Here is a 16,642-nt window from a genome sequence, read left to right as displayed (position 1 = left end):
CCGTCCCGGGGACGACGGGCCAGTTCACCGGTCAACGGGTTGGGCCGGGTCGTCAACGGGCCGGTTCCGGGCCCAAAACCGGCCCATGGTCGTGTCTACTGACAGCTACGCGCTTAGTGGGGGTTGTGTATTTACCGAAATATTTTGGGTATTTTTTAGGATTAACAATAATTATATATTCATTTATCTACATTAAATATTTTTATTATTTGGTTTACTATGGCGAAAAATTATATTCTATGGATTTTATTATGTTGTTACATTTTATTTGATTCAAATTGTTATTTTCATCAGTCGATAAATTCTTATATCTGATAAGTGATAAGTTATTTTTAGATCTGATAAGTTGTTACGCCTTATTTTTGGAACTATTTTTTAAAATGTTTTGATAATATGAGTTTATAGACTATTTTAAAAATCTTAAAATAAAAAAGTAGAGTAGATGTACTTTATAAAAATAAATTAATTGCTATATAGCTGCTTATTTTTCGAATTTCTAAGATTTAAAAAAAATATATCAAATAATTTAGAAAAGAGCTTAATTAGCTTCTAAACATCTCATAAGTTAAATAATTCGAACACCCTCTAAATACGAATTATAAAATGTTCCTGTAAAAATATAAATAGGAGCGTGGGAAATATTTGCGCGTGGGGCTTGGAGTTATTTGCCTTCTTAATAAAGTCTGACCCGTCTGTTGGATCGCGAGGTCTATTTGGGCCAGATTTATGTTGGGACGTTTTTTGTCGTTGTGTGCTTGATTTTAGTTGAATATTATGCTTAAATTCTTTTAATTTATTAATTTCACCCTAGCCCCACAACGACTCTAATCAAATCATCAACCATACACGGTCTACACCCTACACAACCTTACACTGGAAATACGAAACCTACACAGATTACATTAAACTCGAAAATCCAAAAATGCGAAACCACGAAAAACTTCCTACCACCCGGTTCAAAGCCTACACCACGACTCTAATCTGACCCTCAACCTTACACAACCCGCCCTATCCGAAGTCGAATACGCTACCACCCTACACCCTACCCGAACCTCTCTACCCTAACAACCCCACGCTAGCCCCCAAGCCTAAAACTACACCGACTACGCTAAGCTCAAAAACCCTACACTTCCTACCCTAACACCCGACCCTAGCCCTAACCTGACCCTCACAACCCTAATCCCTCCACCATGCACGATCCTACGCCGTCCTATACCACGATTCTAACATGACCCTCAACCATGCACCCACCCCTGCACGAAAACCGCCCTACACCCTACAACGCCCGAAACCTACACCCTACACTAAACCTGGAACCCGAATATCCAAAATCCAAAACCTACATCACAATTCCAACATGACCCTTAACCTTACACCCACCCTTGCACAACCCCCACATCCTACCCTAGACCCGAAACCTACACCCTACCCTAAAATCGTAACCCAAAATGTGACCTACCCTAACACCCGATCAAGCCTCTACACCACGACTCTACACCATAACTCTCTCTAACATGACCCTCAACCCTACACTGCCCACCTTTGCACGACCCTACACCACCCTACGCCCTACCCTATACCCGTAACCGAATCTCGAAACCCTGATACCACCCGACCCTAGCCCCCAAGCCTGCCATACCACTCTACCCGAATACGCTACACCCTACACTAGACTTACCTTGCACCGACCCTACGCCCATTTAAGGCTGAAACGGTGCCGTTCGCGTCCCTCCCTCCAATCAGCTTCTCGATTTCTTTTCTTTTCCTTTTATTTCTCAAGCAGCTCGACCACGACGCGTGTGCTTCTTTTTTCCTTTTCTTTTATTCCGCATGCTGCAAAACGGCGTCGTTTACATCACCCCACACTTCCTCCCCTTCCTCGCCTACTATTGTTGACTCTCTTTCTCCCTATCCAACGTCGGCCACTGCCTCGCTCCATCCACAGGCGCGGGTTTCGAGGGCGTCCAATCTTTTCAACCCTTCTCAACATCCTTATCTTCTTCCGCACACAAATTGCTGACTTCGGTCGACGGTGCATCCACTTTCATGGCCGCCGCACAGCTGCTTTGTTCGATGCTCCCACCGCCGCCGCTTGGTTCGATGCTCGTGCTCACTTCAATCAATCATCACTGTCACTGCCACCGACTGCAGCTAATTATCTCGCCCATTTTCATCCGCATCCAAAATTGTGATTCGTGATTTCTTGTGCATCCGCCCCTTTGTCCGATACTCTCTTTTGTGAAGGTAATATACTCCTTTTGTTCTTTTCATTTTTCCCGTTTGAATTTTTTCCCTGACTGTGTGTCAATTAGCAACTGAATTAATCCCTAAGCTCAAATCTCGATTCCGCCTTGTCGAATTGTGGTGAAAAATGGAGCAGCGGTGAGACGACATCCACCAAAGCAAGACGTGGAGGGCCAGAAAGAGGTCAGCAATAGTAGGGGAGGAAAGCAGGTCAAGTGGGAGGGGTATTCTAAACGACGTCATTTCATGGCAAGCAGAATAAAAATAAAACGAAAAGAAAGAAGCAGGACACGGTCGAGCTGCTGCAGAAATAAAGTGAAAAGAAAAAAAAGGAAGAAGATGATTGGAACGAAACAACGGAACGACGACGTTTCTTATTAAAATAGGGCAAAAGAAAAGAAAAAAGAAAATTCATAAAAAAAAGGGGACGATCCCCATATATATATATATATATATATATATATATATACATATATATATATATATATATATATATATATATATATATATATATATATATATATATATATATATATATATATATAAAAGAATTGATGGCAACACCAGCTTTGCCTCCCTTTCTTTTTCCTTTTTTTTTTGTCACTTTGAAACAAAACGACGTCGTTTTAGGAATATTTTCTCCAAAAGTAACTAATCCCAATTTTCTTTTCCAATTTCTTATAATCGGGTCGGTACTTTGCTGTAAGGGCCCGCTGTCGGTTCCTGACGTAAATTGACCTGTGCAGCCCATTTTTAATTGCTTTCTCTCTCATACCCTTTCCTTCTCTCATCTTTCTTTTCTTTAATTTACAGAAGAGAGAAAAGTACCGGTGCTCATCTCCTCTCGCCTCTTTCTGCGACAACTCCACCGCCGCTCTCTTCAACCTCCCACACCAAGGGTGCCACATTTAGTGAGAAAACGATTTAAGGTATTAAAAATTAGGGTTCTATGTTTAGTATTACTAGTAACAGTGTGAGGATTATCAAAATATTATCTGATGAGTTGTTTTGTAACTTCAACATGTAACATAGGTAACATAAATAATGATATTGTTGATGTATGAACAAAGATATTTCATGCAACTGAATAGCAAAACTGGTAGAGGACATGCCAGAATATTTAAAGCAAAGCTGGTATAGATTCGTACATGAAGCAGCATCCTCGTCATGGTTGTTCCTCAAGATCAAAATATGTAGTAACAGACTGCTGCTATTATCGGTGTCCAACAAAAAAAAGGTTGAAGACCGGAGTGAACGCCAATTCACTTATACATCAACACGATCAAGTAATCTAAAAATCTCCTGGTAAACAATATTTTTATTAAATATCTTGTAAATATATGTATTAATCTTGTAGAATATTTTATGTATTATTTACTTTCCTAGAATAGACATTATCAAATCCCACTAACAGTGGATCACTGATTCTTAGCCAATGAATCTGATAATTTGTATTGTATTTATACTACGGTTTGTTTAGTGAAGTAAACACACAGAAGAATATTCAATCACATTCCATCATCTCTTTAATATTCCTTTCTCCATTTTCAATATTGTCATTTCCTGAGTTCATCTTATATTTAAGAATTTTTGGTGTAATCAGCTGTACGGTTATATCTGGAATTAGGATGACGGCCCGAGGTTTTGTGGTGAAAAATGGAGCAGCGGTGAGACGACATCCACCAAAGCAAGACGTGGAGGGCCAGAAGGAGGTCAACAATAGTAGGCGAGGAAAGCAGGTCAAGTGGGAGGGGTATTCTAAAACACGTCGTTTCATGGCAAGCAGAATAAAAGTAAAACGAAAAGAAAGAAACAGGACACGGTCGAGCTGCTGCAGAAATAAAGTGAAAAGAAAAAAAAGGAAGAAGATGATTGGAACGAAACAACGGAACGACGGCATTTCTTATTAAAATAGAAAGGAAAAAGAAAACGCATAAAAAAAGGACAATCCATATATATATATATATATATATATATATATATATATATATATATATATATATATATATATATATACTAGTGATGGAGCACCGCGCAAGGCGCGGTGCCCGGTCAATTTTTCCGTAAGTTATAAATTTCTATCTCTCAGGGCTCGTAAAGATTTAAAACGACGAGAATTACCATTTAATAGCAACAAAGACAAGACATAAGATAAAAAACCTGTAATGGATGTGTGAAACTCCTCGGCGGCATTGTTGATGATTTGATGTGGTGCACCGCCCTCCCTTTTCTCCTATTGTATTTCAGTGCATGGGCAAAAAGACAACTAAACTCTCGATATGCAAATAGTTTTTAACACCAATTCCTACATGGATCAAGACAGAAACACATTATTATGGTTAAAAAGTAGAAAAATCCCCACTTAAAAAAGTCTACTAAGGCATTTCAACAGCAACACAACACACAATAAAGTACAAAAACCCACACAATTTTATTGAACAAACAAGTAGTCAAGGGCCTTCAACTCAACAACTCCTTCAAGAGAAAAAATCCAGTTAGGACTCTGCATTCTACTCCATGTTAGCTTATCTTAACTCAATTCCCACACGCGTAATCTAAAAGGTAGGCAGAAATAATTGTTCAACAGCCTATTGAAGAGAGAACAATATACAGAAACGTCACAGCGAACCAAAAATAATATTAGAGTAGGGACTGAAGAGAGGTATATATGGCAAAAGCGCAACCATTAACCTGTTTGGAGTCAAACTGTTTGAATATAGTATCCTCGAACTGAGCTAATTTCTACAATTTCTAGTTAGGATGCAAATTTCACTAACCAATACAGCAGACAATATCATGATAGCAAAAAGCAAGAATTGGAGCAGCGAAGAACAAAAAAAAACTAAAGAATTGCATAAACAAGCAGAATAATTGCATAAACCAGCACAAATAGAAAACAAGAGCGAAAATTTTGTGCGAGTGGAAAGGTTTAGAGGAACCTGTTGAGTGTTGGCAATATTCAGATTGGCAACAACTTCTTTACAGGAATCAGCCAATTTTGTGCAACTCCCAGGATTTTATTGAGTTTCTTGAAATCAACCCATACAACATTTGTAGTCGTATATCCCTTGCTCTAACTATCGCCTTCGTCCACGAAAATAAATGGGAGTTGCCTGTTTGATTGCACTCGAATATCCAACGAAAATAAAGGAGAAAGAAAAATTGTGCGGTGCAAAGTTTTAAACAATTTATACTGTTAAGAATATGAGTCACATTAAAGAGTTACCTCTGCAAACTTATCCAGGCAGGGCACGAAGTTGAACCTTGAACGGTCTAGAAGATTGCAACAAAGGAGATTCTAATAACAATTGAAACAAGAAAGGCAGATTTTAGGAAATATAATGAACTTCAAACTTGAAAATGCTCTCACTCACAAAATCACCATGAGTTGTCAATATAAATTTGAGATGATGCTTGAAGAAGACACCGAGGACCGTATTAAAGTTAAAAAATGCAGTTCGAAAAATCAGAGGAAGACGAGCAACAAGAAAACCAATGAAAATGGTTAATCTCTATAATAGTATAATATCCAGATAATGAATGGGTAAATAGCTATCTCCTTGATAATCAATCCTCCATTAAAAAACATCATATTGACACAAACAAAAATTCCAACAACTTTAAGGAAATTAAATTAACCGGACGAAATATATGCATCCCCGTCTGCCAATTGATTTCTCATTTCCGGAGTCCTAGCTTCAGATCAATCATTCTTAATCGCTGAGCAAGAAAATCAATCGTAGTTGCAAAGTCAACAAATAATCAAATCAAGTGTGCACATGTTCATTTTGATCCAATTTGGGGGTTGGGGATAACGATGGGCATAAATTACCTTTTACCATATGTCCTTCCAGCTGTCGAACCTGAAGCTTCGGTCAGAAACCGGGGAAGAGGAATTGGGGTGACAAGCCCGATGCAACATTGAAAATCACTACGTGTGAGAAATAACATTCGTTTTTTGTGGTCTTTGTGGACCTGCAATAATCACATTATGTGTGAGAAATAAAAATATAATAATCTAATATATATTATAAAACCTTCAAAATAAAGTCTAAGCAGCTCACGATCTTGTTTTCTCCAGTCATGCTGGATGCGTCAATGGCGAGTTTTGGTTATAACAGTTTATAATACCTAAATCCTGTTAAGCAAATGTTAATTAGCAATCACAATCATGAGGCTAAATAGCAGGGGTTGCATAAAAAAATGACCACCAAATCAAGAGCTTCTATGTACTCCAACGGGGAGTTCCATCAACAATTAACCACCAGTAGGATATGAAACCTCAAAGATAAAACATAAAATAAATCCATTGCCAGAAGAAATTTAGGGAAACATGAGAAAAAAATCACCACAATCAACACCGAGAAATTGGGTTCGAGAAAAGGGATGGGCACCCAAAAATTATGAGCCAACAATTCCTGAGTAATCCAACTCCGGATAGGAACGAAAAGGGGAGAGGTCTGCAATTGGAGGAAAAATGCGGTGGGAAGTGACGTTGGCGGCTAGGGCGGTGGCTGTCGAACGAAGCGGCGGTGGCGGCGGCGGAAGTGGAGTCAACAATTGTAGGCCACCGTGTGGAACAACGCGAGAAGAGTAAAAGAAAATGGAAAATAAAAAGAAGCACGTCGATCGTGCATATTCAGAAAGAAAACGAAAAAGAAAAAAAAGGGGAGAGCTGATTGGCTGGGGCGAACAGAACGGCGTCGTTTCAAATAAAAACTGTCAAAAAAAAAGCGAAAGTAAATAGGGGGCGGAGAAAGGGGGCATATATATATATATATATATATATATATATATATATAGAACGGCGTCGTTTCAAATAAAAACTGTCAAAAAAAAAAAGCGAAAGTAAATAGGGGGCGGAGAAAGGGGGCCATAGACGTACATATATATATATATGGGTGGTGATATACGCAGGCCAAATTAAACATTCAGGCACTTTTTTACCATGGTTTTTTACCTTTTTACCATAAGTATTTACCTTTTGTACTATTCCTACCAAATCCTATAAAAAAAGAAAACTCAACATTCAAAGTGAAAAATTTCAGATATTCAACAATTTTTGCGATGGATCCAAACAACTTAGACCCGAATGTAAGTTTTTCATTTTTTTCCCGAAAATTCATCTACTCGTGCGAATTTACGTGAGCACTTGCCAAGTGCTCGTGTAAATTCACACGAGTAGATGAATTTTATTTTTTATTCATGTGCTCGTGTGAATTTACGCGAGCACTTGGCAAGTGCTCGCGTAAATTCACACGAGCTCAAGAACTTTTTTTTTTTTTTTTTTAATTAGCTCGTGTGATTTCACACGAGCAGAGGAGGTTTGCTCGTGTGAAATCACACGAGCAGAACGTCTCTGTTCGTGTGAAATCACACGAGCACCACAATTTTTTTTTTTTTTTTTTTTTTTTAATAGTTTTATTCTTTAGTTTTATAATTTGCTAATTACATTAATATAAAAACAGGAAGTATACATAGATGTGGATGAAGATATTGAAACATTCGAGCTACATGATTTCAGTGAATTTTTCACAATTTCGACTGCATTTGATAGTAAAGATGCACTAGTCGAGTGGGCGATGAATATGGCCATCAGTCATGGACATGAGATTAGGCGACAGTCTTACCACGAGGGCCGACAATATTTGACTTGCAAAAGAGCCTATAAGAGTCGAGGAAAAAATGCAGAGGTCGAAACAAGCCGGAAGTCCGGTTCAATAAAGTGTAAATGCCCTTTTGCGCTATGGGGTAAAGAGGGTCGTGATGGATTATGGCGCCTTACCATCAAAAATGGCAAGCACAATCATAATCCTCATAAATATCCACAAGGACTACGGTCGCTAAGTCGCCTGACTGAAGAGCAACGAGAAGTGACAAAGATACTGAAAAAGAGCCATGTGAAGCCGAAGGAAATTTTGCATCATCTGAGGCAGATGAATCCGGATACGGCTGCGTCCTTGAGAGAAGTGTACAATGAATCACAGAAAATTAGACGAGAGGAAATGAAAGGAAAAACAGTTATACAACATCTGTGGCACGAACTAAGTGAGAGTGGATACAGCAAATGGCATCGAACAAATCCAGCTGGTGATACAGTGCAAGACGTTATGTTTGCGCACCCTGATTCAATAAAGCTTTTGCAGTTATTTCCATACGTCATCCTGATGGATTGCACGTACAAGACTAACAGGTAATAATTATTTAAATGTGTATTACATTTATTATATATATATATATATATATGTAAGAGTTGACTAAATTATAATTACCTTCATGTAGATATGAAATGCCTCTTTTGGAGATCATTGGGGTTACTCCCGTGGGAAGGAACTTCACTATTGCCGTTGCTTTTATGTCACGTGAAGATGGGGACACTTATGCATGGACATTGCGATGTTTGCGAGACATATTACCAATCGGGATAGAACCAGAAGTGATACTGACAGATCGTGAGCTGGGCCTACTGAAAGCATTGCCAAACGTGTTTCCACATTCGCATCACATGTTATGTTTATATCACATAAACAGAAACGTTGAGGCAAACGCGTCAAAATTCTTGGGTAACACCAAGTTGGGTGTACTGTTCCGGAGGACGGTGTGGGCAAAGTTAGTCGAATCTGAGACTGAGGAAGAATACGAATGCAACTATAGAGAGATAGTTAGTTTGTACGGGCAATATCCGAAGCTGATAACTTACATCAATGAAACGTGGTTGATTTATAAGGAGAGATTTGTTAAGTGTTGGACCAACAACATCGTTCATTTCGGTAACACGACGACTAACAGGTATATAAATTGATTTTACTATAAACTCGTTACGTACAATCTTTTATACACATGTTACATTTATTCATTATTTGAGTGTTTTCTCGAAACAGAGTAGAGAGTGCACATCGTGCATCGAAGCGTTGGATCCAAACATCGACTGGAGCTATGGATACAGTTCAAAATGCACTAGATGCGCAAGTTGACCTTCAAATTAATGAATTGAAGGTGGAAAATGAAAGCAGTAGAACAGTCAGGATGTACAGTACTTCACTGTCGTGCTTCGGTGCTTTGGTATGTAACGTATCACACAAAGCACTGGACCTGTTGGATAAAGAGTACGAAAAATTAGAAAATAATCCGGATAGTTGCAACTGTTACCTAAGTCGAACCCACGGACTCCCGTGTGCGTGTATGATTGCAGTTAAAATTGCTGAGGGAGATACTTTTTATCCGCAACAGTTACATCCATTCTGGAGAACGTTGGTTGTCGAGCCAAAGTCGGATCCATGGGAGGACGAGGAGGAACCGTTTGATCGCACAGTTGCAATTAAGAAAGTTCTTCTCGATGAGTTCGAGAAGTTATCAAACAAAGATTACATGTCCCAAAAAAATGCGGCCGACTATTTACGGGACCTAAATAATCCTTCTTCAACGCATTTACAAGAGCCGACATTTGTGAAGGCCAAGGGACGACCTAAGAATAACTCGATGAAGAGGTACTTGTCCGGATATGAGCACACGATGAATCGGAAATCCGAAGTTAAATCTTCTTCCGGCTCTAAGGGTCGCAAAACCCCGACCGAAAGAACGCCAGACTCAAAATTTAAAGCTGATACGCCAGAGTCAAAGGTTAAAGGTCGTCCTCGCGGATGTACTAAATCGACGGAAGAATCAGTTGTTACTGCCGGCGACCGGGTCAATTTCTTTTCCTTCCTTCCTCCGTTTCTCGCACAGTCCATAGCCTCATATGTTAATGTGAGGGCCGATGGAAATTGTGGCTACCGATGCATAGCCGAAGTTGTTTACGGCAGTCAAGAGAGATGGCCACAAGTCAGAACTGACTTGGTTGAGGAGTTTATGGAGCGTTACAATCTATATGCTACTATTTTTGGTGGGGATGAGGGGGGTCGAAATACAGTCGCTGATTATATCTTGACATGCAGTCATGAGAGGGGACCGGCGCCACGGACGAAATGGATGTCAACAGATATGGGGTTGGCGATCGCTACAAGATACAACGCAATGGTATTAATATTCACTGAACGGGGTAGCATCACTCACCTACCACTAGTTGGGAACCCCGCGTTATCACGTATTATTCCTATGTCGCTACATAACGATCATTTTATGATCATACGAGTACCGGTTTCATGCCCTCTTCCTCGTCTCCATCCTCATACGAGTACCGGTTTCATGCCCTCTTCCCCCGCGTTATCACGTATTTTTTTTTTTTTTTTTATTTTTTAAATCCCGTTAATACTAAATAACTTCGTTCGATACAACATAATTATAATCCGTACAAATAACTAAATAACTTCGTTCGATACAACATAATTATAATCCGTACAAATAACTAAATAACTAAATACGGGCAAATAAGAAATATCCGCAAATCCAAAATGAAACATCCGTACAAAAAACTAAATTCGAAAACAAACAACACACGAATACCAATTGTCAGGTGCAAAAAATCCGAAACTAATACACAAATAGATAACATGTCCTACTGTCCACCCCTCGACCCCCGACCCCGAGTCCTCGGACCTCCCCCGCGACCTCTCCTAGGTAAGAGACGCAAATAGTGGGCATGTGGCGTCAACAAGTCCCTCAACTGCGGCTGAATGCTCAGGAATGCCTCTGCTGGTCCGTCCAGCCGCAACCCCATGATGAAAGCGACATCGTGGAGCGTGATCGTCATCTCGCCCCATGGCATGTGGAAACTGTTCGTCTCCGGCTGCCACCTCTCCACGAAAGCTAGCATGAGGTTCTTGTTCATCTTCTTCAGAAAACAGTCTCGTAAGTGGTAAAGATCTGTTGCCTCCAGCCTCGCAATCATCGTGTTATCCTGCGGGCCGCGGTAGTCCTCGAGTGCTTTGGTCCTCGACTCGCACCGTGTAGTTTCACGGCGCTCCTGAAAAATATTGCATGTATTGTTAGCTAAAAATAATGAATAATATAAGAATTATGTAAAGCACGTGTTGACAGAAAAACTTACATATCCTTCCCAAATGTACATCGCTATATGCGACTTGAACCATCGCATAAACTCTAAATTTTGCGGCCCTCCATCGCACGGACCCTCCAAGTACGCCGGACCAGGCAGCTGCGGAAAGGGTAAGGCACGACCAGCTTTACGATCCTGATGTACATCATCTTCCTCCACCTCCTCGTCAGTATCCATATTATCTGGATTGTTGTTGTGGTCATCATCATCGTCGGCATGTGGCAATGTACTACGAGCTAGCTGGAGATCGTGTGTAGGTCGACAGGGTCCGGCTCCAGCTGCAACAGCTTCTCGTCTCAATCTCTCATCTTCCCGCTGTAACGCTGCTTCTCGAGCTAACTGCTTTCTTCTACGGGCGGAAGCAAGGACATCTCGGTCTCCAATGCGATCCGGATCTTCCGGATTGTCACCCTTTCCGCTCAAGGCTTTCATTAAGCTCTTGCCTTTACCGGCAACTTGACTCATAAGACTTTTCCCCCGGCCTCCTGCCATCTACATTTTAAATAAACACTTTATTAATATTTCATTTAATATAAAAAAAACATTTAAATAATGAAACGAAAAAAAAAAAAAAAAAAAAAAAAAAATTGGTTCTGCTCGCGCAAAAATGCACGAGCATTTCAACAGTGCTCGTGTGAAATCAGGCGAGTACTGTTGAAATGCTCGTGCATTTTTGCGTGAGGAGAACAAATGCAGATTTTTAAATTAATTAAAAAAAAAAAAAAAAAAAAAAAAAAAAAAAAATTAAAATTAAGTTGCTCGCGTGGATTTACACGAGCGCAGTGGATGCGCTCGTGTAAATCCACGCGAGCAACTTAAAAGCCGGTTTTTAATAAAAAAAAAAAAAAAAAAAAAAAAAAAAAAAAAAAAAATTAAATTCATACGCTCGTGCAATTTTACGCGAGCGAAGTGGATGCGCTCGCGTAAAATCGCGCGAGCGTCCCCAAGTGCGGTTTTTTTTCGTTTTTTTTTCGGATTCGTAATCTACATAACATGAGGATCGTAAAAACGTAAAAATTACCTCCGATCTGTTGACGATTTGCACGGGCTTTGCGAAAGAAAATCGAAAGGGTAGAGAGAGTTTTTTGAGTTTTTTACCTTTTGGTTTTTGAGAAATGGTAAAAAATGTGCCTGAATGTTTAATTTGTGCCTGCACAAATCATTTCAGTATATATATATATATACTTAATATATATATATATATATATATGGGGCTATATGACAAACACCCCTCATTCCATTTTGACTTCATGATAAATCCATTTTTTAATCCAAAATTTGACATAAATCCTTCCAAGCTCAATTATCCAAAATGCCCCTAATATACTCTCTCTCTCAAATTACTCCCACAAATCTTACGTTACGTCATTTAGTTTTTTTTTTTTTTTCCATTCTTTCTTTTCGAATTTTTTCAAAAAAAATATGGTTTTTTTAATTTCAATTTTTTTTGAAAAAATATAATTGTAATTTTATTTAATTTTTTTATTTTTTCACCGGGTTTAAAAAATATAATTTTAACTCCCTATTTATTTACTTATTTTCTGCTTTTTATTCAAATTTTTTTAATTAACTTTTTTTTCCACCAAGATTACGAAAATTAAAATTCACTATATACTCATCGAAAACCACTATAAATTTTTGAAAACCACTATAAAATTACCATAAAATTCACTGTGAAATTAACATAGTCCCCAACAAACTTATCAAAATCCACTAAAAACATACGTAATCCATTACGAAGGAACGTAATTCACTACAATTAACACAACTCAAAAAATAACAACAAATAAAGTCGCAAATCCACTATTCAAAACATAAATCCACTATTTTGTCCACGGAAAAGTGCAACACCACCAACCCCAAAAAGGCCCGCACGACGTCATTCCGGGAGATATACTACGGCAACACCACCACTTCAGTGTCATTCACTCACAACCAAAACACGGGTTCAATTAAAACACCTCTCCCGTGGAACTCACAGCGGTGCCACATGTTTCCAGCCAAGTCTCCAGTCTCCTTAGTGGCCTCTGCAACCTTTTTCCCCCGTTTACACAAAACATCCTTAACCTGGTCGCATTATCTAACATCCCTCCCCACCGACATCGCTCCGCCTGTCAAGAAACTATAACAAAGAAAAAGAAATCAAAGACATGTCAATTCAATCCATTCAAAATATCCCTTTTCAAAGCAACTTAAAATCCACTCAAATGTTATCGAAATCCACTATATGGTTATGAAAATCCACTATAAAGTTATCGAAATCCACTATATAGTTATCGAAATCCACTATATGGTTATGAAAATCCACTATAAAGTTATCGAAATCCACTATATAGTTATCGAAATCCACTATATAGTTTTGAAATCCATTTATTGAAATCCACTACAAAGTTATCGAAATCCACTATAAAGTTATCGAAATCCACTATATAGTTTCGAAATCCATTTATTGAAATCCACTACAAAGTTATCAAAATCCTGTAGAAAATTAACTTACTCCCCAACCAAATTTACGTAATCAACTATGTAACTATCAAAATCCACTATTAAACTATACCAAATTTATTAATCATGTAGTAGATTACGATGCCAACAATATATATTCGTTCGACGAGTGTGTGTAACCAATACCTGCATACCGGCAAAAATATATCAATTTTTCGTCCACAAGAGTTACATAATTGTTTTTTAAATTATAAATCAAGAGACGTAAATATGAATCACAATAACATTTTTATTATTGATAAAATCCCACGGCATATCAAGTCAAAGATCACCAAAAACTCATTTCAAAACTTAATTGCTTTATTGTTTGTGAGAGAGGGAGAAATATTTCAGAATAAATATAGAAGGAAAAAAAGGAACAGTACAATAACGGTCCATTATTTCTTCACAAATTGCCAATTAAAGTGTTTCTTTTTTCCTATTCATTATATATTCATTCTTTCCCAATTTAACTTCAGATTGTAAAAAAAAATTAACAAATAATTATATAAATTATTTAAACAATCAAACAACAAAACATCAATCAAATCCAACATATCCCTTCTCAAGATAAAATAAAAAATCTAAATCCAACCCTATGGCTTAATTGAACCAAATACATAAAAGAAAACAAAAGAACAAATTGATAATCATTGACCCTAAAAAGAATCTAACAATCGTTACCTTCTTATTATGTTGTGTAACGGTGAGAGAAGACTAATATTGCTGGGATTTGACAAAAGAAATACGAAAGGGATCTATGAGTTGTGGATATCGTCTTCTACAGCCAAATCCATCTGAAAATTGCAGCGCTGGAGGCGAAACGATTAGAAGAGAATTTTTGCAGGGGTGAGCGGTGAAGAGAAAAAAAGAAAAAGAAGCGAGAAAGAGAGAGATCGTGAAGAGAAAAAGAAGCGAAAAGAGAATTTGCAGGGGTGAGGCAGAAAAGTGAAGAGAGAAAACGAAAGATAAAAAGAAGATCGTGGAATAAATATAGGGTGAAGGGTATAATGGTATTAAAATAATTAAATTATATTATTTATGGTGATTAATAATTTTTTGGACTTTTCTTAAAAAGAGAAAAAAAATATGGACTCACCTTAATTGGACAATGTATATGAGGGAGTTTTGTCAAATAATCCCATATATATATATATATATATATATATATATATATATATATATATATATATATATATATATATATATATATATATATTGGATTTTGGCCCAAATATGTTCTGGGCCATAAAGCCCAATTGCCATTATATACACCACCATGAGTTGAGCCCAAGTTAGTTTAAGTGAGCCCAGCCCAGTTAGTAGCCAGATCCATCCGTTGGATCTCAGGCTTAATCTGGACCGTTCATCGCCTCACTTAAATAGCTCTTTCTCTCTCTTCGTTTCACTCATTCTGAAACCCTAATCTCTCCCTCTCTTCTCCGCCGCTCCTGCTTCTGTCTTCTTCCTCCCTTGTACTGCCTGACTGAGTTATGGCTGGAGGTCAAAGTGCACGGTACAGTGCTGACTTTGACCCTCCGGTACAGCCTTCACCGGCTCTCTTTGACTTCAGTCCCTATATATGTTGGCATGGAGGCTGGAAGAGGGCAAGACAGAGAAAACCCTAGTCAGACCTAAATCCCTTTCGTTTTTCTTCTTTGTGAGTTCAGAAATTGGGGTTTTGGTGAGTGGGTTAGCTTGAGTGCTTGATCTGTTCTTCCTTCGTGGTTCTCTGGGTATTTTAGGGTTTGAGTGTGTTTGAGAGAAAGGAGATCTGTTCTCCTTGAGGTACTCTGGTGGTGTATATTTGGAAGTGTGAATCTCTGGTGTGAAATTGGAAGACTGAGCTGAAATCTCAATCTATTTGATTTTCCAATCTGTTTCATACCTTGTATTTCTTTCTTCCTTTTATATTTTCATACCTATATATATCTATTCTCCTTGGCAGTAATTAATACTGCCCAAGGGGAATTCATATATTATTTACAGTAGGTTGAAAATGGAGCTTGGCGATTTGATACCCTACAGTGGTATCAGAGCTATGGCTATAGCTTAGCTCTACTCAAAGCGGAGTAATTTTCAAAACCTAACTTGGTTTTGTCAAGGTAACACCTCTGAATCCCTAATTTCGTTTCCTGTTCGTTGACCTGTGGAGATTGGGAGCCCTGTGTGGCTATTGAGTTGGCCCTGTGTGGCGTGGTGGCCCTGTGTGGCATTATGTGGCCCTGTGTGGCATTATTTGACCTTGCTTGATCTTTCCCTCTCTTCTACTTGCTTTTTTCCGCACTTAGTGTACTTGAGGATTGCTCTCATCCACCCTTTCTTGTCCGGACCGCCTAGTGTCGCAGGAATCTGGAAAGGGGAGGGCAATCTGATTTGTTACTGCTCTACTCTGTATTTTCTGTGTGATTCTGTGTGACTGTGTGATTCTGTGCCTCTTATCTGTGTGATACAATGAATGCTTATCCCTTAGCTCCTTTTGATGGAAAAGGGGATTTTCCTATTTGGCAACAGAAAATAAAAGGTGTTTTAGTACAACAAAAATGTTTTAAAGCTGTTACTTTAGCTTATGATGATACCACTCCTGCTGCCAAAAAGGCAGAATTTGATGAACTTGCTTATTCTTTGATTATCTTGAACCTAAGTGACTCTGTGATTAGAAAACTAGGAAAACAAGATAATGCTAAAGCCTTGTGGGATAAATTGGAAGAACTTTATACTGAAACCTCCTTGCCCTCCAAAATGTTTTTGTTGGAAAAATTCTTTAGATTCAAACTGGATTTAAACAAAGACATTGATGAAAACCTTGATGTTTTTACAAAACTGGTTCAGGATATTAAACTGACTGGAGACAAAAATATTGATGATTATTCTCCTATTGTTTTGTTAAATGCTATCCCTGATACTTACAGTGATGTA

General features: G+C 38.4%; 2 protein-coding genes and 2 long non-coding RNA genes across 5 annotated transcripts; 1 reads left to right on the top strand and 3 right to left on the bottom strand.

The window, feature by feature from the left end:
• Positions 1 to 4,249: 4,249 nt before the first annotated feature.
• Positions 4,250 to 6,994, bottom strand: LOC148766235 (uncharacterized). 2 transcript variants are annotated; one of them, XR_016034791.1, is made up of 6 exons: positions 6,594 to 6,993; positions 6,309 to 6,382; positions 6,077 to 6,219; positions 5,471 to 5,542; positions 5,184 to 5,357; positions 4,250 to 4,549 (listed from the first exon to the last, which is right to left on the bottom strand). It is a non-coding gene; the product is annotated as an uncharacterized LOC148766235 (long non-coding RNA). The 2 variants fall into 2 exon arrangements; XR_016034790.1 differs by having other exon boundaries at positions 5,184 to 5,542; positions 6,594 to 6,994.
• Positions 6,995 to 7,156: 162 nt separating this feature from the next.
• Positions 7,157 to 10,728, top strand: LOC148766234 (uncharacterized). Its single transcript, XM_088826838.1, has 5 exons — positions 7,157 to 7,338; positions 7,713 to 8,437; positions 8,527 to 9,033; positions 9,126 to 10,453; positions 10,697 to 10,728. The coding sequence occupies exons 1-5, from the start codon at positions 7,312 to 7,314 to the stop codon at positions 10,726 to 10,728; spliced, it is 2,619 nt and encodes an 872-aa protein (XP_088682964.1). The 5' UTR covers positions 7,157 to 7,311.
• A 10-nt stretch (positions 10,729 to 10,738) lies between these two features.
• On the bottom strand, positions 10,739 to 12,420 carry LOC148766233 (uncharacterized). The gene is made up of 3 exons (XM_088826836.1): positions 12,261 to 12,420; positions 11,231 to 11,731; positions 10,739 to 11,146 (listed from the first exon to the last, which is right to left on the bottom strand). Exons 2-3 carry the CDS (start codon positions 11,729 to 11,731, stop codon positions 10,739 to 10,741), a joined length of 909 nt encoding a protein of 302 aa, XP_088682962.1. The 5' UTR covers positions 12,261 to 12,420.
• Positions 12,421 to 12,924: 504 nt separating this feature from the next.
• Positions 12,925 to 14,823, bottom strand: LOC148766232 (uncharacterized). The gene is made up of 2 exons (XR_016035001.1): positions 14,408 to 14,823; positions 12,925 to 13,361 (listed from the first exon to the last, which is right to left on the bottom strand). It is a non-coding gene; the product is annotated as an uncharacterized LOC148766232 (long non-coding RNA).
• Between the last annotated feature and the right edge of the window lie 1,819 nt (positions 14,824 to 16,642).

Source organism: Erythranthe guttata, chromosome 12 (assembly GCF_056151865.1).
Source record: "Erythranthe guttata isolate IM_541 chromosome 12, IM_541, whole genome shotgun sequence".
Taxonomy (NCBI): Eukaryota; Viridiplantae; Streptophyta; class Magnoliopsida; order Lamiales; family Phrymaceae; genus Erythranthe; species Erythranthe guttata.
Note: the sequence above shows the minus strand (reverse complement) of the source record. Positions and strands in the feature narration are given on the sequence as shown.